The sequence below is a fragment of the Glycine max genome, chromosome 9 (genome assembly GCF_000004515.6).
Source record: "Glycine max cultivar Williams 82 chromosome 9, Glycine_max_v4.0, whole genome shotgun sequence".
NCBI lineage: Eukaryota > Viridiplantae > Streptophyta > Magnoliopsida > Fabales > Fabaceae > Glycine > Glycine max.
The window spans coordinates 18,895,044-18,918,494 of NC_038245.2; the positions used below are offsets into that span (position 1 = coordinate 18,895,044).

Sequence of the window (23,451 nt, forward strand, 5' to 3'; positions counted from 1 at the left end):
CCATCCATGCCCCGCTTAGCATTTCCATACTAGGGTATTAAGATGAATCTTTGAAAATGTAGCAGATAGGCTTTAACCATATGAAAGAAATGGATACAAATGTGCTCACCTCTGGCTTAAGATCTCGGTGTACCACACCTTGAAGATGACAAAATGCAACAACATTAAGTATCTATACCATGACAACCTTTGCATCATCTTCTGAGTATTTCCGTCCTCTAAAGAAGAAATCAACCATATAGTTAGTTAGTGGCAAGGTGCAATTCCAAAGGTCAATTTTTTTTATTTTTTTATTATCGTAATTAGAAAAGGAAAAGCTGGTATTTTATGAATACCTTGATAATATCATATCTAAGAGCTCCCCCCCTTCACATAACCTGAAATGTCAATAGGATCCAACCAATTACAAAATCATCAAAGAGCAAAAAATATCAATAAGCAATGGGCATTTTGTCAACAATTTTTTTATAACCTAATACATAGTGCTGGTGTCACTAAAAAGGTTGTATTATTTGAGGTTAGCACAAGATATTTTATTTGAAATAAAAAAAAAAGAAGTATTATTAAAGTTTACTAGGACAGCCACAAAACACTACTGTTACAATATACTTTAAAGAGGAAACAGGCATCCCAAGCTTACTCCATTACAATGTAGACATTATCTTGGTCTTCAAATGCATCGTAGAACTATATCAGATTGTTGTGTCCATTCAAAGCTCGAAGTATTTTCACCTCCCTTCTCACATCTTCAAAGCAATTGTTGTAGTCATCTGGCAACAAAAGGGGTGAAGATCAAAACACAATCTTTATACACACAAATCACCAAAACGAGATAAAACCCTAAGTTTAGTCAAGCAAATGTGTGGGAACTCAACGACTAAAGCAGTATTGCCATGTGTACCAAATGGTGAATCAAAAGTGTTAACCTTTGAAATGATTAAGATTAAGGATTGATGATTAAAGGTTAAAAGATTACCTTTGCTTTTGGTATCACCTTAACAGCTACTTGTTGACCCTTGAGCTCACCCTTCTTGAACCTAACAGAACAAGTGTACCCAAAATGTCCTCGACCCACTTCTTCATTAACCTCCAACCTTCCTTTAAAATCAAATGCTTCCTCCTAGTCTTTGGGGCAATCCTTGGTGTGGGCACTGCTCTTGACGAACTGGACGTCCTTGATTTGGGAATCGCCGACGTAGGGTCCGACGACGATGTTGGAGCTGGGAAGGACCGTGGAGTCATCGACCTTGTCGGGTTCAATGCCCGGAGGGATCAATAGTTGGGATTCAAAGGAAGAAGAAGGAAAAGGGTTAGTGGTGGGGGTTTTGGAGGCATTGCTTGAATGGGAAAGAGGGTGGCGGAAGGAGAAGAGAGAGGTGGGGGTTTTGGAGGCGTTGCTTGAATGGGCTGTGCACGACACTGAAGGTTATAGCTAGGGCTTTTTTTGTTTTCAAAATTACGACGATTTTTTTACTAAAACCCGTCATAAATTTTATTAGATATAACATTCTAAGATGATTTTCAATAATCGTCTTAGAATGTGCGTCGTAAAATACATTTTTTTATTACAATAATTACAAAAATGTCACCGTTTCACTTTCTAAGGTGGTTCCAGAGAACCATCGTAGAATAGATGTCATAAAAAAATTAAATTTGTAGTAGTGAGTAAAATAAATTTATCATATATGACGGGTTATAATTGAATGATGGTATAAAATAATTTTATAAAGAAAAAGATTTATGCATTTACATTTAAATTTACTATATAAAATAATTTTACATAGTTATTTAATCTCAAATTATCATATATATGAAAAGTTTGTTGATTTTATAATAATATTTTCCTCCCAACATGATTTATTTCATGTCGAAAGATTAATTAGGAATTGAACCCTAGACTATTTGATTAAGAAACATAAATTATTATCACTTGTGTTAGTCGTTGTTGATTAACTAGTATTAAATGAAGATTCAAGATTATCTTTTCTTGGAGCCTCAAGTCACAACGTTCATTCTCTTGAAGTATCATATATACAGGAGTCATTCATGAAGAAAAATAAGGTCTTGTTGTGGATTAAAGAAGTTGTCAAACATGTTTTTCTTCTTTCATTCGTTTATGAGTTTCATTGTATTAGTTTCTTTTTTTAAAAAAAAAATAGAGAAAACTTATTATATATCTTACGAAATATATTAAACCTATCCTTCCTAAACTTTGTTTTTGATAATAGCTTGGATGTGAGAGTGATTTAAAGTCTGAAGAGATTTGAAGAAAGAATAATTGGATGTGAGATCTAGTTAGAATTTGAGATTTTTTGCTTTATCCTTAATATCATTAAAATATCTATTCAGCTTTAGGGTTGCTTGTAAAGTTGGTTTAAAGGTTGATTATGCTTAGAAAAAGCAAAATTTGTAATTGCAGGCTAATGGTGTTTACTTTTTTTTTCTTAAGTCATGATTATTTTTTCCTTTGTCCAATGAGCAATTTCTTAGTTTGTCTATTTAAATTCTAATTGTCACACTCTATCAAAGTTGTGTTGTTGAAATATATCAGGTCAATTTTGTTCTTTTTTGTGTGAGGTTTCTGATTTATAATTCACAACCTTTATCTTTACGCCGTTGTCTGGTAGTCTTACAGCATTGTCTGTTCAGTCTGTTGCTTAGTCTGTTATAGGTATTTGACAGCTTTAGTTGTTTTGCTTAGTCTGATGTAGCTGTATAATTTGTTTTATTTTAATTTTATTTGTTTGCACAAATTGGAGTGTTCAACATTAACCTCCTCTTTAAAGTGAGCAGATATCAAGTTAGTTTGAGTGAGCTAATGACTAAATTAATAAAATTTAATATATGCAAAGTTATTAAAAAATTAATTTTATAAAAAAATATTTACGAAGTTAATTTCTCGTCATTAAAATCATATTAAATAATGTATTTTTACGTGTTAACATTTAACAGCACTTTTGCTATCAATAAAACAATGAGTTCTTTATGGTTATTCAACAAGAAAGACAAATGTATTTGTTCTAATAGATATTAGATTGTGGGGGTAATGAAGGAAACGAGAAATGGACAGCGTTGATATTCATTGCGATTTATATTTTGATATCTTGTACACGAGGAGAAAATATTCATGATAATAATTGATATTTGAATTAAAATTTAGTAATAAAAATGGATAAATAATCATTTTCGCTTCTGAACGTGTAGATGGCTAACAAATTCATCTTCGAAAGATAAAAATTCAAATTTTAACATCTGAAAGTGAAAAAGTGTAACAAATTCATTTATGTGTTAACTTTTCGTACGTTATTATTAATGAAAAAACCTACTTGACACATTTAGAAACAAATTTGTCATCATTCTACATATTCAGGGATGAAAATAAATATAATTTAATCTTCATATTTCCTCCCTTTTAATCGTTGTAAGCATAATATTACACTAAACACTTAAAAAAAAAAGAAAACAAGCATAAATGAAAAAAAACATAATAATAAACATAATATTGATTAATAAGCATAATCTGTCTTTAACAAAATCAAGTTGGGTCTCATTTTTTTTTAAGGATTAACTTAATGACAATGTATTTTTGTTTGAGTCTCATATTTTTGGTAAGATACGGTCACATTAAAGCTTTCATGACAATATACACATTATGTTTATTAATCATATGATGGTTATTGTTATATTTTTTCTAACTTATGCTTGCTTTTCTATTTTTTTAAGTGTTTAGTGTAATGTTAAACTTGAAACAATTAAAAAAGGAGAAAAGATGAAGATTAAATTATATTTGGATAAATAGTCATTTTCGTCTCTGAATGTGTCATGTAGCATTTTTCATTAACCGTAGTAGACGAAAATTAATGGATGGATTGATTTGTCGTGATTTTTTCACTTTCTCGAACTAAATTTGAATTTCTGGGGATGAATTTGTGAGCGCTCTACACATCCGGGGACGAAAAATAACTATTTATCCTTAAAAAAATAATGTAAGGTAGTTGATAAGATGTTTATTTTTGTTAGCTATATTTTATAAAACTAATTGAAAATCTAGTTAATAATTAAATTTTATTAAACTAGATTATTAAATTATAAGTATTTTTTATAAAATTATCTATTGAATTACGGGTGTTCTCCTTCAATTGTCCCTCCGGAACTTTGTAACAGGCGGTCAAATTGTCTCTCCATAATTCGTGATGTGAATTTTGTTGTGTTGCGTATCTATAGGAAATTAAAGAAAATTGTTGTTTTGATGGTTAGCTAAGTTAAGTACCATGGGGTGGGGGGATTCTCTTCCGGGTTGTATTATAGAACCTTTCTCTAGGGACAATTGAAGGGGAACAACCCATGGTATCTTTTTGTGGTTTATGGTTTCGGTTTGGTCCCCCTATGACGCTTACTAGCTCGTTGTATTTTTTTCTTTTTGTTTCATTAATAAACTAGGTTGTGTTGGGTGGGAGCATTAGGATCGCTGGTACTAACCTAGTTAGATGAGTGATTCTAATGTGATGCAATTTTACCTGTTTTTCTTAAAAAAGTATGGGTGTTCAAGTTTAAATTATCCAAAGTAAAAATAGAAAATCAATAAAAAAATTAAAAATTTGTGCCACACTGTTATTTGCTGGATTCAATTGAATTGATTTATGGTTATATCGAGCGGTAGAATTCGGTTTGTGGTTGGTGTCTACAAAACTCAATTGATCAAACCAAACTAAAAAAAAGGTTTATTCAAACTAATTAAATCTTAATTAATTAACTTTAATTAAGATTCCTCTAAAAACTCTAATTAAGATTAGGTTCTAGAAAATACCAGGCATGATATTGATAAAATTTTTATATCTTTATTATAATATTTATTGGTTACAAACAATAATATATAATATAGTGACTAGATTCACTTTTGGCAGGTACTTACATGGATGAGAATTTGGTACAATTTTATCATAGAATGTTCAATCATTTAACAAGTTTTATAGATTCTTATTAGCAATTTTTTAATATATATATATATATATATATATATATATATATATATATATATATATATATATATATATATATATATATATATATAAATTTGATTGAAAAGATAAAAATCAAATAGAGAAATTTTAATGAAATTATTATTTTTGTAAAAATTGCAAAACCTGATCCAAATCAAATCATAAAAGATTAATTTAGTTTGATTTGTATTTAATATTCTTTAGGTGGATTCATATTTGATAAATTCAAACTAAACCGAACGAAATCACATATATTTCTTATATTTGGTTCAAATGACGTTTTAATAAAAAATCAAACCTAACCGTATTGCGAAAAACCTTATATCGAAGTAGCTAAAAATTTAAAATGGTAAAATTAAATATATTTATGTGATATTTTTATATAATTTTGAATTTATTTTATTGGTAAAAAAATATTTTGGGATATTTTTAATTTTAATTAATTTCACCTTTGCAGTATTGAATCAATATTATGGTATTTAACTTTTAAAAAAAGTAAAGTACAATTATGAGGGAATAAAAAGTCCAATTGCTTCATAGAGAGGGAATTGAATGGAAAAAAAAGTAGCTCCTAGTATGGTTAAATGTAAAAAAAAGTAGCTCCTAGTATGGTTAAATGTGTTTTCATTCATTTCCACCTCTGCAAGTTTTTATAGCTATGACAACTTTTCAATTCAAATCAATCTCCTAGTTAAAACAAGTCATTTTGAACCACGACAACATTATCCTTTTAAAATTATAATGTACTCGAACAAAATTTGATTATTAGAATTTAGGAAGATGATTTTTTTTTACTTCGATTGCATGTAATTGGTTAGGTATATAACCAATGTAAATGTAATGTTTTCTTTTACATCAATGATGCATATAACTGATGTAAAAAAGTTATACATTAGGTTTGGATATTCAAATTTACTCTTGACTCAAAGGAAGTAATTTTCTACTATAGTTGCTCAACGCAAATGTCAACTAGTGATTTTTCAACATAAAGAAGGATGTGTATTTAATGCAAGCATTAAATGTTACAACAATAAAAAACTTCATACGTGAGATCAAGTGAAGAAATCTATCTGTTTAGAGAGACAACAAACACTTGAAAATGAATGTTTATAAGTACTAGAAGCTTTGAAGAAATGAGACAAGATGATGTGAACCTGAGTAGGAGCGGATCGTTTGATACAGGCTACGGAGGTTTGGATGACGCCACTTCTGGTGAAGGAAGATAAGTCAGGGTAGACGCCACAAGGATTACCTTGATAAGTCTGAGATTGGTTCAACAAGGAACTCAGAGAGAAATTCTCACCAAATTATCAAATGTCAAAAGTTTCTTTTATTGAAAACAAAAACAAATACTTATAGTGTATCTGAACAAAAAGATAATAATAGACATGGGCCTTCTAAACAGTTTGGGCCAAAATTACAATAAAAATAAATTATAACTAAAAACTTATTTAACTTGAGCCTTCAAATTAGTTTGGGCCTTCAGCAACAATTAATAATGTCTCTGTCTCTGGGCCTTCATCCTTCTCCACTTGGGCCTTCATCCTTCTCCACTCGGGGGCTTTGTCCTTCTCCACTTGGGCCTTCGTCCTTCTCCACTTGGGCCTTTAACCTGTATTTGGCCAGTTTCATGATTCTCATCATTATGAGTAGGAGCGGATCGCTTGATACAAGCTGTAGAGTTTTGGATGACGCCACTTCCAGTGAAGGAAGATAAGTTAGGGTAGACGCCACTTCCGGTGAAGGAAGATAAGTCTGGGTAGACGCCACAAGGATTACCTTGATAAGTATGAGATTGGTTCAACTAGGAACCCAGAGAGAAACTCTCACCAAATTTTATCAAATGCCAAAAGTTTTTTTATTCAAAACAAAAACCAATACTTATAGTGTAGCTGAACAAAAAAGATAAAAATAAATATGGACCTTCTAAACAGGTTGGGCCAAAATTACAATAAATAAATATTTTAACTAAAAACATATTTAACTTGGGCCTTCAAATTAGTTTGGGCCTTCAGCAACAATTAATTGTCTTGATAGTGTCTCTACCTCTGAGCCTTCATCCTTCTCCACTTAGGCCTTCATCCTTCTCCACTTGGGCCTTCATCCTTCTCCACTCGGGGGCTTTGTCCTTCTCCACTTAGGCTTTCGTCCTTCTCCACTTGGGCCTTTAGCCTGTATTTGCCCAGTTTCATGATTCTCATCATAAACCTACCTACTATCATTCCTATTTTTTCTATAAAAAGCTCCATATCTCCTTGTAATATTTTCAAAAGCTCTCAAAATACTTTGAGCATTTCGAGAGACAAGACTAAATGCTTAGATTTCATATCCGTTCGTAAGACGATTAAGATTTAGTTAGTGAACAAATCAAACAACTAATCTTTTAATTTGTATAGAGCCAATAATGATTTTTTAGAACAAAGGATAATGAATTTGTTAAAGCTTAGTGATAAACTTTACTGTAAGAGGCATATGTGATAGTGACAAATACTTGTAACTCATTGAAGTTAGTAAAACTTGGTTGTTAACTAAGAATTAGATGTAGTGTTAGTGGAAGAGATGACCAATATAAATCTTTGTATCTTATATTAATTCTATTTATCTTCTGTGCTAAACTGACCTAGGTTTAAATTTGATTTTGTTTTGCAAAATTTGTTATATCATTTGAATCATTTTTGCAAAAATCTCTTGTCTATTTTATAAAGTTATCCTTCAGACGATAACTTTGTTTTCCAAGGAAAATGCTTTAAAATTTATAAAATAACAGTTCAATTCTCCTTCTTGTGGTGCTTGCTTTTGTAAACAAAAAATGGACAAATTTTTTTACAATGACAAAAAACATATTTTGAGCCTTAAATTATTTAAGTAGCTCTCATAATACCTCACCATATTTAAGCAACTCATGCATAAATTATTAAATTTACTCCAATAATAATGAATTATAGCTTTTACGGTAGACCACCTTGATAACTAGTCCACCATAGACCATAAATTTTAGTCGTTGGATTAATTTCATATCCATATATACAATGGTGGATCCAAGAATTTTCGTTGGGGGCGAAAAAAGTCCATATATATATATATATATATAACCTACCTTTATTTATCTTCATCTTCCAATTAAATTTAAATATTTTTTCAATACAAATTATTAATAGTTAAAAATAATCTTAAATTATAATTTAAGTTCTTCGTTGTAAATTCAAAATATAAATTATATATTTAACTATATTTTTTTTATTATCTTATTATTCCTACATAGTATTATCGACTTTGCAAATGACTAAATCTCATTAAGTTTTTTTTATTATTTACAAGACTCGAATTTGAATCATTGGTTAAGGGAATTGAGTCTAATATTATTTAGACCAATAACTTGCTAATTAATTATATTTATTTATTATGAATTATAATTATAATCAAATTTATATACTTAAAAAATTATTTATTATTTTAATTTTAATTATATATGATCCATAAACTAAAATACTGATTTATATATATGAATATTACCCCACGATTAAAAAATTTCTGGATGCGTCACTGTATATATATAGTCTTGTTTTGAAGAAAGGGATTTATATTTTATATGAAAAAATAAATGCCATAGTGTGTCCAATATTGATATAAATTATATATATAATATACTATGGTAAGCAATTGTATGAGTAAGAGGCCTTTTAACTTATCTCATAAACATATCCAGTTAGATTAGAAGCTATGTATATAAAGATGTGAACCACAATTCCGCATTAAAGAGTTTGAAAATAGAACACTTGATTACATAAAATTGTAAAAGTTGATGCGAATACCCAATTTTATTCGGGTGCATTTATTTTATTTTCTTTTAAAAAATGTATATTGAAAAGAAAAAGAAAAAAACAATTAGAGAACATGTGGTGGTTAAGAAAATACGGGATGATATTTCAGTTACAAATAAATCGAAGTAACAATCACTCAACATAAAAAATAAAGCAATTATTAGAAAATAACAGTCATGAAGTCATAAGCCTAGAAATAAGGAGATCATGAGATAGTGAATAAAAGAGACGCACTAATACTTAGAGAAAAAAAGAGGGGGAAAAGTGACAGGATTGAGATCACTAAAATGAAGAGGGAAAAAGAAGGCAGACTCCATCGTTGTTACCATAAAGTCAAAAGCTCTACTATGTGGTTGATCACCATACAACAGTTTTGAGAAAGATATAGATTCATGTACCAGAAAAGTAAAGTAATTTTTCTTCGTTGCAATTTCTCTTTTCTTGGTCTTTTCATTTATTTCATATATTCGAATATGTTTTGCTCTGAAATTTGATTTTTCTTTTTATTCCACGTTACTATGCTTAGCCAATAACAAATTTGGTTTTCATTTTAAATATTGTTGAATGTTGCGGTTTTTTTTTTCTCTTTCATGTTATTATTTTTTCCCCTATTGAGTATATGTGTAGATGGCATCTTACATTTCCCTTTTAAGTATGGTTACTTGGTTAGCATGTTAGGATATTGAAAAGATTTGTTTTGGCTTTAAGTTTTTTTTTTGTCAATAAAAGGGCATTAAATAATCATCTTTTTTTTAGTTCCAGGTTTTTATCATCAAATTTACTAATTTCACCTTTTTTTTTTACTTTCCTTTTATAAAAAATGATAAATATTGTTCATTGAAAAATACAGAAAAAATTCCGATTTTGTGATAAATAATCCTTTTAACATTGAGTAACAATTTTACCCTTAATGTTATGTAAATCATAAAATTAAGTTTATAAATAGTTGTTATTTAGAGCCTTTGGTCATAAAGTTTTTTTCCTTTTAAAAATGATATATTTTATTTGAGTATGTATAATTAATAGCATTAATGAATAATAATTATATCTTTAACGTTATTTGATCGTGTGGGTTTAATGACAACTATTTATTAGCTTGAATCCATGAGCAATTGCCTAAAAAATCAAATGTGTTGTTAAAAAATAGTAATAAAAATAAAAATATTTTATTTTGGGGGTAAAATAAATATTTATATAATTATATAATTTTGTGTAATTAATTATAGATACCATTTTAAAGATGTTAATATCTTTCCTGCTGGTAATCGTCTATCGAATCTATCTTTAATCTTAAAAATCATTTTTTTAAGAATTTTTTAATATTTTTCCCTCGTGACAACTTTATTTTAAGTATTCTTATATCATCCCATCGTGATATCGGTTATGACAGTTGACAATATTGTTAACTTCCGGCGTACGTTACTTGTAAGACTATAGTAAAAATAATAATGCAACGTTCAGCAACACATAAAGATTGCCACCAAAACAAACTATAAATACCTCCACATACATATATTAACGCATCTGTATCACAAAAAGAAGAATTTCATTATCTTATCAACAAAAAAAAAAAAAATTCATTAAGAAAGCAGGAAAAAAAAATAATGTCCGTGATCAATGGTAAATATGTTTACGTGCATATATACATGCTATGAGTTTTTAATTATACTATGCTGCAACAGAGTGTCTCTTGATTTTTAGGTAAAGTTTGGTTAAAAGAGAGGAGGAGAGGGATTTTAAGGAGGGAAAGGAAAGGGAAGAGAAGAGAGAAAAAAACAATACTTTTCTTATTCAGTTAAGAAAAAAGAGAGAAGAGATTTGTGAAGGGGAATCTAATTTAGTTGCCTAATAACATTATGCTTAAATTATTTTAAATTCTCTATTCTCACTTCCAAATCTCTCAAATGTGAGATAGAGACAAAAATCAGATGAGGAATTTAATTAGCTCCTCTCTATTTTGCTCCTCCCCTCCTAAAAATCAAAGGCAAGCTTTTTATAAAAATTTCTTCCTTCTCCTTTGTTTTAATACTACAGTATATATGTTATTATAATTTGATGCTGATTTGTGTGCAGGTAAGTTCTCATGGCCTGAGTTGGTTGGGGTGCAAGGAACGGTAGCGGAGGCTACAATTGAGAGGGAGAATCCTTCGGTGAATGCTATTATTGTGCCTCTAGGATCCGTGGTCACAACGGATCTTCGAAGTGACAGGGTTTGGGTTTGGGTTAATAAAGATGGAATTGTTAATAGAGTTCCAAAAATTGGATAGGAAGTGTTTACACTAAAGCACATCACCATATATGTTCTAATAAGTTATGAATATATAGTAATATTTAAATAAGGAGTTATTTTTCCAATTATGTTCTTTGATTGCAAAAAAATATTTTAAACTTTTAATTATGCTCTGCACAATAAATACATAAATGAATTGTGTTTAATTTTGTCTATTTAAGAAACTAACCCTTATTTTCCTTTTATATATTGAGATATATCAGTGTTGATGACTGTCTTAAGAAATGATTTAGTTTGCAGGTCAATTTAATTGAGTTGCATATGAAGTTTTTATTAAGATAGGTTGTTAGCCATGAGGGAGAAAAATATAGTAAACATACGTAGAATGACCAAAATACTGCATGTCATTTATTGCTGTATTTATGAGGCATTTATACACTTGCAGAGCTCTTGTAGAGGAAAGAGAAAACTTGTGCAGTTTAGTTAGTTACATTAGGAAACTAACTCTAACAACTTTTTGCCTAACTAACTAACTAATGAACAAACTTCTAACTAATTAACCAACGTACATAAGCTTCTGCTAAGAGCCCCCCGCAAGCTGGGAATGGATGTTCATCATTTCCAGCTTGAAATATAAACCTTGAAAAAGAGCACGAGAAAGAGGATTCGTGAAGATGTCAGCAAGCTGCATTGAAGACGAAACGGGAAGAAGCTTGAGCAATCCTTTGTTAACTTTGTCTCGCACGATATGGCAGTCGATTTCAATGTGTTTAGTTCGTTCGTGGAAAATAGGGTTTGAGGCTATCTGGATGGCGGACTGATTATCACAATAGAGAGTTGCAGGTTGAAGGAAGGGGACCGGAAAATCATGAAGGAGGTAGGTGAGCCACTGAAGTTCACACGTAGTAGAAGCCAAGGCTCTATACTCTGCCTCAGATGAACTGCGAGAGACCGTAGATTGCTTCTTGGACCACCAGGAAATTAGAGACTCACCCAGATAGACTGAGAAGCCAGTGATGGAGCGTCGTGTGTCGCAACATCCTGCCCAATCGGAGTCACTGAAAGCTTTGAGAGTGAGTGTACCTTGAGCCACGAAGAAGATGCCAGAACCAGGAGTTCCTTTGAGGTAACGTAAGACCTAAAAAGCAGCTTGTGAGTGCGTGGAAGTGGGATTAGCCATATATTGGTTGAGTTGTTGCACGGCATGAGCAATGTCTGGTCGTGTGTTCGTAAGATATATGAGTTGTGCAATCAAGCGTCTGTATGAAGAAGCAGAAGTTTCTGATAGTGGGGTTCCCATGGAAGCACTTAAGCGTGTAGAGTAATCCATATGGGTAGAAGTAGGATGGGAACCAAGCATACCGAAATCCGATAAGATATCCAGAACATATTTGCGCTGGCACAAGTGTATACCATGGCTGGAACGAGCAACTTCGAGACCGAGGAAGAACTTCATAATACCAAGATCATTGATGCTGAAAGTTTGATCGAGAAGCTTGGTAACATATGCTATAGTCTCGAGGTTATTTCCTGTCAAGATGATATCATCAACATAAACAAGAATATCTGTTATATCATTATCATTATCAGAGTATAAGAAAAGCGAGTGATCAGTTAAAGATTGATGGAATCCCTGAGAGAGAAGAAATGACGAGAGCCGTGTGAACCATTGGCGATTGGCTTGTTTGAGCCCATATAAGGAACGCTGAAGGCGACAAACAAGGTTGGGATTATCCACAATAAGTCCTAGAGGGAGCTTCATATAAACCTCTTCGTTAAGATCCCCATGAAGGAAAGCATTGTTTACATCCAGTTGTCGAAGGTGCCAGTTATGAAGAGCAGCAAGGGCAAGGAGTAACCGGATAGTGGTAAGCTTGGCCACGGGGGAGAATGTATCGAGGAAATCCAAGCCTTCCATCTGAGTGTATCCCTTTGCAACTAAGCACGCTTTGTATCTTTCAATGGTTCCGTCAACGTTATGCTTTATTTTGTATACCCAGCGACAACCAATGGCCGTTTTGTGTGGTGGGAGTGTAGTTAGAATCCAAGTTTGGTTCTGTTGAAGAGCCTTTAACTTAGTCTGCATGGCTTTAATCCAACAGTCAAATCTAGAAGCCTCAGCATATGAATTGAGTTCAGTGGGCGCGGTTATAGACATGATGAAGTTTTTATGAGAAGGAGACAAACGGGAATAAGACAAGACAGAATGAAGAGGGTACTTAACCTTGGTCGAGGTGGTATCAACAAGGGAAGTGAGAGCGCGATGAAAGTCTTGGAGGTATGTGGGTGCATACCTTGTTCTCGTAGAACGATGTAGGTTTGGGTTCTGAGTAGGTGAGAAAGGTGAGTTGACAACAGGTATCGTGAGGGGGGGTAGGATTGTTTGGATTGATTGTGGGTGTTATAGTAGTGTCAAGGATTTCGGTGTTGCTGGAAAAGGGAGTTGGTGAGATACGGGTATGCGTGTTACTGGAGTCTTGGTGTTCATGTAATAATGGAAAATGATCTTCATAAAAAACGATATTGCGAGATGCAATTATATTATGAGAATAAAGATTATAAACGAGATACCCTTTTGTATGTGGTTTAAAACCAAGAAAAATGCATGGGTGTGCTCGAGGATCAAACTTTTGTCTGTTATTATAAAGAGTACTGATGTAACATAAGCACCCAAAAACGTGAAGATTAGAAATATCACATGGATGCGCATATAGTTTTTCATAAGGAGACTTGTTTTTCAAAAAGGGAGTAGGAATGCAATTGATTAGATATGCAACATGAAGTAATGCAAAACACCAGAAATTAAGTGGAAGTTGTGCTTGAAATAAGAGTGCTCGTGTGACATTCAAGAGGTGTTGATGTTTTCTTTCTGCGATGCCATTTTTCTCAGGGGTTTTGACACAAGTGGTTTGGTGGATTATACCCTTTTGAGCATAGAAATCATGCATAAGAAATTCAGCTCCATTATCGCTTCTTATAGTTTTAACTTTACTATCAAATTGAGTTTCAATATATGCAATGAAATCAGTAATGATTTTGCGTGTTTCGGCTTTTGTGTGCATGAGATGAGTCCATGTATACCGAGAGTAGTCATCTATAATAGTTAAAAAATAGCGATGCCCATGCATGGATGTCTTTGAACATGGCCCCCAAATATCGATATGTAAAAGCTCAAATTTGTTGGATGCATGAGAGATGCTGGAAGAGAAAGGTAATCTTTTATGCTTTGCATAATGACATGTATTACACATGAAGTTTTTATTATTGTTAAAAAACGGATAATAAGACTGCATAGCTTGTAATCTTTCGAGGGAAGGATGGCCCATACGAAAGTGCCATAGGTTTATGGGAATGACTTTACATTTTGGGTGAGTAATAGTGGAACATATGGTATGTGGTTTTGTTGTTTCGGGTGTGAACTGATAGAGACCGCGACTCACTTCAGCTGTACCAATCCTCGCCTTGGTATTGGTATCCTGTAAAATACAAATATTTGATGAAAATATTAACTTGTAGTTAGTAGAAGACACAAGCTTTGATATGGAAATTAAGTTGAAAGTAAAGGATGGTATGTATAGGACATCAATCAATGTAATGAATGCAGAAAGCTGTACTGTGCCTGAGTGGGTAGCATGAACAAGGTGGCCATTTGGTAATCTAACCGTGATGGGGTTAATTTGATGATATGAGTGAAAGTTTGTTAAGGAGGAGGAAACGTGATCAGTGGCTCCTGAATCTAATATCCAGGAGGTAGAGTTTGCTTTTTCGTAAGATAGGGTTATACCTGTTGCATCGTTACTAGAGCAAGATGAAATGGAAGCGACCTGAGGCTTGGTGGATGCTGAGTTTCCTGCATATGGCTGTTGTATTAAAGCCAGCAATGCCTTGTACTGCTCAGGTGAAAAACGAACCAATTCTTGAGATTCTTGGCGCTGTATTTGGTCATCTGTGGCCTTTCCTTCTACTGCCACTACGTTGTTAGCTATTACTTTGCCATTGTTGAACTTGAATCCTGGGGGATACTCGTGTTTCTTGTAGCAAACATCTATGGTGTGGCCAAGTTTCCCGCAATAGGTACATGTCTTCCCATTTCTTGTATTGTATCCTTTGGCTTTTCCATCATAATTTGGAGGCACACCGTGCTTCTTATAACAAACACTCTCATTATGGCCAATACGTCCACAAAACTCACAAACGCTCTTAACAACATTGATGGAAGGACCTTCTTTAGTTTCAAGATTGAAGCTTGGTAAAGAGTTGTTACCTGTTAGTTGTCGTTCCTGCTGTGCCACGTACGAGAAAATCTTTGGTATTGTAGGTATTGGATTCATGAGTAATACATGAGATCGTATATTGTTGTATTGTTCATTCAGCCCTCGCAAGAATTGCATGGCTCGATCTTCTAGTTTTCGTTGAGCAATGGTGGTAAGGACTGAACAAGTGCACTTAACGGTGCATGAACAGACGGGATCGGGTCTGAAATTTTCGATCTCGTCCCATATGACGGGTAGCTTTGTAAAATACTCCGTAACCGAAAGAGTACCTTGTTTGATGGATGAAGCTTCTTGTTGAAGATCAAAAACTCTTAGAAGATCCCCTTGTGCATATCGAGACTTCAAGTCATTCCAAATTTCTTCTGCTTTGTCCATCCATAAAACACTTTGTCTAATGGAAATGAATACTGAATGAACTAACCAGGACACCACCATGTTGTTGCAGCGACTCCATGCCCCGTACGTTCTATCAGTCTTTAGTGGTTCTAGTGCTTTTCCGTTCACGAATTCCACTTTGTTCTTGGCGCTCAATGCTGTTATCATGGACCTACTCCATGAATGGTAGTTGCTGGAATCCAAAGCTGGGGAGACGAGTGCAACAACTGGGTTTTCACTTGGATGAAGATAAAGATAGCTTTCTGAGTTCAGTAGTAACTCGTTCATGGTGAATAACGTTGAGAAAGAGGAAAACGAAAGAATGAAATTGGTAGCGCAGCAGAACTCTTCATATGAAGAGCTCTGATACCATATTAAGATAGGTTGCTAGCCATGAGGGAGAAAAATATAGTAAACATACGCAGAATGACCAAAATACTGCATGTCATTTATTGCTGCATTTATGAGGCATTTATACACTTGCAGAGCTCGTGCAAAGGAAAGAGAAAACTTGTGCAGTTTAGTTAGTTACATTAGGAAACTAACTCTAACAGCTTTTTGCCTAACTAACTAATGAACAAACTTCTAACTGATTAACCAACGTACATAAGCTTCTGCTAAGAGTTTTATGTTTGGTTCAAATTTTCAACTAGACTTAGCATGTTAACTCAACTCAAATTGAAATTATAAATTATTTTACATACTTTTATTCATTTATTTTATACAATAAAATTAAATAAAATTAACTAAAAAACAAATATACTAATTAAATAATATATATATATATATATATATATATATATATATATATATATATATATATATATATATATATATTATTTAGTTGGTTTTGAACCGAACTATATACATATATAATTCAAGTTTAGCTCGTTTGTTTAAAGACTTCAATTTTTACATGAAATTCACCTCATTTAATTCATAAATTAAGTTCAATGAGTTAATTCTCAAATAAAGTTTTGAACTATGTTGAGATTGGTTCAATTCATTGCTAGCCCTAATGGAGGTCATGACGCTCAAGCGGAATCGATCATGGTTCAAGAAGAGTGCTGTGATAAGTAAAATATTGTTTGACGTGGTAATTAAAAACTTTTAGAAATTTGATTGTTATTTGGTGAATTATTCAAAAATATTTTATACACTTTGTAAGTAAAAAAATTTATAAGATTTTAAATATTCTTGAGTCTTGGGAATTTTTTTTTTGTCAAATGATGATTCTACCTTATTCAAGGAAAATTGTATTTTGTTAATGATACATGTGGTATGTAAGATGAATTTAACAAAATTTTTATTTATATATCATATTATAATAATAGTACAAATAATATCCATATAAGTGTAAATACAAAGAAAGAAAACAACATAAAAAGAAAGAACACAAGAAACATAAAAAGAAAAAAAAATGTAAAAAGAATAAAAGAAAGTAAAAAAAATATAATAGAGAAAGAATACAACGTATAAAGAAAGAAAAAAAGTGAAAGAAAAACATTGAAGGAAACAAGTAAGAAAATAATGTAAAAATAAAAAGGAAAGAAAACAAATATAAAAATAAAAATAAAGGGAAAACGTAAGAAAAAATTGAGAAGGATATATAATAAATGGATATCTATTTTCTTATGTAGAAAAACATTAAAATAAAAAAGAAAGAAAATGACATAAAATTAAAGAAATAAAATAAAATAAAATAAAATAAAAAGGAAAGTAAAAAACATAAAAAGTTTAAAAAAATAAGGAAAAAATGTTAAAAGAAAGGAATAGCAAAAATGAGTAGGATAGATAATAAATGAAAACTTCTTCTCCTATACAGAATAAAAATATTACTGAAAAACTATTGATGAAATTATTAAAAAATAATTGATGAAATATTTCATACACTTTGTAAGTAATTTTTTTTATAGGATTTAAAATATTATTGAGTTTTGGGTATGCAATTTTGTTAAAAAAATAGTTTTACCTTATTGAAGCAAAATTGTATTTCATGAATGATGAATGCTAAATGTGGTTTGTATGATGATTTTTTTTAATTTATAATATTATTGATTAGGTAATTTTAAAAAATGTAATAAAATATGTTTAGTATGTTAATTTTAACATTTTTTATTTTATATATAACATTATTATATGCATATTAATCAATATTATTTTTTTTATATAATTTTATTAAACATATATATATATATATATATATATATATATATATATATATATATATATATATATATATAACATTACTATATAATATTCTTAAGCAGTGATTGTATTTTGTTTAATTTTGTTCCTTCTTTTTCTTTAAACTCCTTTATGGAGGATATGCTTTAATATGTTTGTAATTCCCAAGTTACGATTTATTAATCTTGGGTCTTGGGTGCTCTTTGCCCAGCCCATTCAAAAAAATAAAAAAATCATAGTCATAATTTGACTTCATATATTTATCACATATGATATATGAGTTATTGAACATTATAATAATATGATTTTACTTGATTTTAACATGATTGTATTTGTGAATACTATGTGTTTTTTTTTTCCTGAGTTCGTAAATAATAAGGGTCTCCAGCATATAAAGTAAACCTTTAATTTATGATATTATCGATGAATTGATTTAAATCTATTTTATAAAAGAAATATGCTAAATAAATTATTTTTAATATATTTATTATATTTTTATGTAATTTTTTAAACATTTCTATATATATTGTTCAACAAAATCTTAATATGTGAAATTGGTAAACATGGAGTCAAAATATTATTTTTAATAAATATATTAACTAATTAGATTAAAATTAATTTATATTTATTAAATATTTATTTTAAAAAGGTTAAAATATAATTTTCATCCTCCTATTTTTTTAAATCTGCGATTTTAGTCACTCTATTTTTTAATTGAGACATTTTGTTTTTCACTTTTAAAAAAAATTGTGATTTTAGTCTTTCTATTTTTTAATTGAGACATTTTATCCATTACTTTTAAAAAATTTGCGATTTTAGTCTCTTTGATCAATTTCAGACTTGCTCATTGTATATTTTTTATTCTTTTTTTTAATGAATTTTTTTAGTAATTAAATAATTAAAAAAAACATTTGTCATTGTACAATAAACAAACAGTTATTCGTCAACATTTATAGAGTACATAGATCAATGTTTAAAATTCGACATCATGATTAACATTATGAATTTTTTAAAAGTAAAAGATAAAATGTCTCAATTAAAAAATTAAGGACTAAAATCGTGAACTTTTTAAGAGTAACATATGAAATGACTCAATTAAAAATAGAGGGACTAAAAGCATAAATTTTTAAAAATAGGGGTACAAAATTTTCATTTTAACCCAAAAAATTACATTGTTATATGTATTGATAAAAAAAATTCATATATGAAGTTATTAACTATAGAAACTTCAACTTCATATTATATAAAGTTATCTTTGAAAATTTATTTTTAAATAATTAATTTATTATCATTTAATATAAACAAACATAATTTATTTTAAACAAAAAAATTAATATATTTATTGCACATAAATAAACGTTTTATTTACAATATTATTTTTAAAAAAAGTTTCTTAATTATTTGTATATCATATTATAATACCAGTATAATAGTCGTATAAGTGTAAGTAAGAAACCTCAAAAGGAAAAATTAAAAAATTGTAATATAAAAAGTAACAAAATATATAAAAAGAAAGAAGTAATAAAATAATGTAAAAAGAAAAAATAGAAAAGAAAGTAAAAGAATATAAAAAGAAAAGGAAGGAAAAATGTTAAAAGAAAAATTTGGAAAAAAAAATGAGAAGGATATACTACAAAAGGATTTTTTTTCTTATATAGAAAAACATTAAAAGAAAAAACAAAAAAATAACATAATTTTTTTTAAAGAAAAGGAAAGTAAAATAACTTAAAAATAAAAAAAGTAAAAAAAATGTTAAAAGAAAGAAATAAAAAAAATGAGTAGGATAGATAATAAAAGGAAAATTCTTTTCCTATACAGAATATAAAAAAAATGAAATTTTAAGATTTTAAATATTCTTGAACCTTGGAAATTCTATTTTGTTAAACAATGATTGTACCTGACTCAGGAAAAAGCTATTTTGTGAGTGATACATGTGGTATGTAAGATGAATTTTTGCTTAAATTGTGGTATTATTATTGACAAAGTAATTTAAAATATTTTTTTTGTAAAAAAGATTATTTGAACATAATTGTCTCCTCTCTCTTGTGAATGATATTGATATTCTCTTTGAGCACCCTTGAGATTCTAAAAGTAAGTTGCTTTATTTTGTTTAGAGGCAGGAGCTTAACAACCAAATCGATAATTTTTCTTCATTTTTTTCCTCATGAAAACTCACCATTCCTTTCAATGTACCCATTAAATTTAGCATTTTCCAATTACCAAATGAATCATCTCCTTGAAACCAGAAAGTCTTGATTATGTAACGAGGATCACATCATGTCTTTCATCCTAAATCATTCATGATGGTTAAGCCCTCTTGCTTCAGTCTTTTTAGGTGGTTAAACGTTTCGCTTCTATCTTTTAAATTATGTTGTTTTTTTGCCTTTTCCTTTTAAGTGGTTAAGTTGTTTTTTGCCTTTGCCTTTTTAAATGGTTAAGACCTTTTGCTTATGTCTTTTTAGGTGGTCAAAACTGTTGGACAAGTGGCCTCAAAAATTTTAAGAAGGGGGGGGGGGGGTTGAATTAAGATTTCATTGATTATTCCTAATTGAAAATTTCCCTTTCTTAGATATTCCCTAGATTCAATTATTTCTTTAATTATAAGTTACTCGAATAATAAATAATGAGAAGTAACTTTAAAGAAACATGAACACAACAAAAAGTAAAAGGGATTAAGGGAAGAGAGAATGCAAAACCAGATTTATACTGGTTCGGCCACAACCCATGCCTACGTCCAGTCCCCAAGCAATCCGATTGAGATTTCCACTATCCTTGTAAAATCCTTTACAAGCAATGAACCATAAAGGACTTCCCTCCTTTGTGTTCAGTGATTACAGCCAAGACGTTATTCCCACTTCTTGCAATGAACCCCAAGGAACGTTGGTCCCTTGTGTCTAGTGATAACAACCAAGAAGTTATACCCACTTCTTGCAATGAACCCAAAAGACTTTGGTCTTTTGTGTCCAGTGATCAACCAAGAAGCAAATCCTGCTTCTTGCAATGAACCCAAGGAACGTTGGTCCCTTGTGTTTAGTATTTGCAACCAAGAAGACCTTTTCTTGAAAATAGTCACCAAGAGTAGGTCTCTTGAAAAGCTTTTTGTAAGAATGGAGGAGAGGAAGAAAATAGAATAGAACAAGTTTTTGCCCAATGAACTTTTCTTGATAAAGCAAGTGTTGAACAAAAACTCTTAGAAAGATGTTAAGAAATGTCATTTTGAAATTCGTGCCATGATTACATATTTATAGCCATTTGATGGCTCTTGAAGAAACCATGTTAAAAGTTGTGACTTTTGACAATTTCTTCAAAACCAATCACTTTAAGAAAGTTGTGGCTCTTGGCAATTTCTTCAAAAACCAGTCACTTTAAAAGTTGTGACTCTTGGCAAAAACTAGTCACTTTAAAAGTTGTGACTCTTTGGCAATTTATTTTTCAAAACCAGTCACTGATAATCGATTATCATTATGGTGTAATCGATTACACAATTTATTTTATCAAAAGTTGTGACACTTCATGTTGAGGTTTGAAATCCAACGTTCAAAAAACCACTGGTAATCGATTACAAATATTGTGTAATCGATTACACTATTTTGAAAATATTTTTGAACGTTACAAGACAATGGTTAAGTTCAAAAATATTTTTGACCATTGTCTTGTAACGTTGAAAATATTTCTGGGGTTCAGAATGCAACTGATTCTGCAAAGGTTTTCCTTTAGAGAAGTCTGATAACTTTGGAGGAGAATGGACAGTGGCACCAGGTAGCTCTGAGCAAGGTGGCATCCTTAGAGGCTGAGGTTTTCAAGTGGAGGGCCTCTGTTCGTACTATTTGGAGAGTGAAGCATCCTAAGGTGGCCAAGGCCACTTTTGCCTTTGTTGAGGCTGTGTGGTCGAACCATCAATTGTCATTCCAGGTTGGCAGTGTTCTTGCCCAACTGCTGTGCACCAGATTGGATGGTGATAAGTTGTTTGAGCATTGTAAGGGCTTGCAAAGGGAGAAAAATGAACTGGTTGACAAGGTGGAGAGCACTGCAGCAGAGAAGGATGAGCTTGCCAAGGTGGTTGTGGACCTCGAGGCTTGGTTGAAGGAGTCGGAGTCTAAGCTCAGGGCATCCAAGGAGAAGGAGGTCATCAAAGAGCTTGAAGAGGAGCTGTTGGTGTACAAGAAGGAGGTTGTTGAGCAACATGAAAAAGGCTTTCATAAGGCTGTCAGGCAAGCCAGGTTCTTTGTCAAGGATCTTGACTTGGGTCATTTTTACCCTTTCAAGGACTTGAATGACGATGTTTTGCTTGATGAATAAAAGATAGCTACTGCGGGGGAGGATGTCGTGGAGGAGTAGGATGTTAGGGCCAGTGTTTAAGCCCCTTTTTATGGTTTTTCCCTCGGTTGGTTTTTTGGGCTGTATTGGCTTTGTAATTATGAAAATTATTCTTCTTTTGACAATGCATTTACTTTCCTATGATGACAAATTTTGCACTATTTGTATGTCTTGTATGTTGCCTTTTGTCTATGCAATGTTCTGTTGCTTGTGGTAGTGAGGATAGACCACCCTGATAAGAGTAGAATCTTGACAGTGTAGGAAGCAAAACCTTGACGGTCGTGTGTGAAATAGAGAAATAGATGACATGAGATCATCTCAGGTTTGATTTCAACCTAATTAAAGGTCTTGTCACTCATTTGGTGATTCTTCATTTCGCTTTGTGGAGCTTATCCTCTGATGCTTGTGAGGAGTTAGTTTGAATTTCACCCAATTGAAGGTCTTGCTGACCAGTCTGGTGGTAGTTCATTTTGCGTTGTGGAACCTAGACTTTTGACTATGGTCTTCATAGTTCCCAAGGAGTGATTTTACCAAGGGCATGCCTTGGGTTTTTGTAGGAGTGCGTACCAAGGATGGACCTTGAGTTTTTGTACCAAGGGAGGACCTTGGGTATTTGGTGTTCCTACTGACTTGTATTCCTGCATAGATAAAATTTAATAATAGGGAAACATACAAGGTTGGACCTTGCATACCTTAGATTTTTGTGAATGTGAAATTTGGAAATGAAGAGGCTCACCTAGGAGGACCTTGGGTTTAATGAGCTTTGGACCAAGGATGTGTGCGTCCTGGGTTTTGGCGAAGTTCACTCGGGGTGGATCTTGGGTTTGACAAGCTTGTAGAGATGCATCAAGGCTCACCAAGGGCGGACCTTGGTTTGACGAGCCTTTGGAGATGCGAGACTCACCAAGGATGGACCTTGGGTTTGACTGACCTTTGAAGATGCGAGACTCACCAAGGGCGGGCCTTGGGTTTGACAAGCCTTTGGAGAAGTGAGACTCATGAAGGGCAGACCTTGGGTTTGATGAGCCATTGGAGAAACGAGACTCGCCAAGGGTGGACCTTGGGTTTGACGAGCCTTTGGAGAAGCGAAACTTACCAAGCTCTGAGTCGACTTGTGGGTGAAAGAGGTTGTCTAGTGTCGAGGGAGATTGCCTTGTGTTGAGGGTAGTAATCTTGACAAGTAGGAGGGTCACGAGTTCATCAAGCCCCTTAAGCATGGACGAGAGTTGTCTGGTGCCGAGAGTGGT

The 23,451-nt window shown here is 31.7% G+C and overlaps 1 protein-coding gene across 1 annotated transcript; it reads left to right on the plus strand.

Annotated features, from left to right (window-relative positions):
- The first annotated feature begins 1,211 nt into the window (after positions 1 to 1,211).
- On the plus strand, positions 1,212 to 11,088 carry LOC100794557 (wound-induced proteinase inhibitor 1). The gene is made up of 2 exons (XM_014761624.1): positions 1,212 to 1,425; positions 10,895 to 11,088. Exons 1-2 carry the CDS (start codon positions 1,212 to 1,214, stop codon positions 11,086 to 11,088), a joined length of 408 nt encoding a protein of 135 aa, XP_014617110.1.
- Positions 11,089 to 23,451: the final 12,363 nt, after the last annotated feature.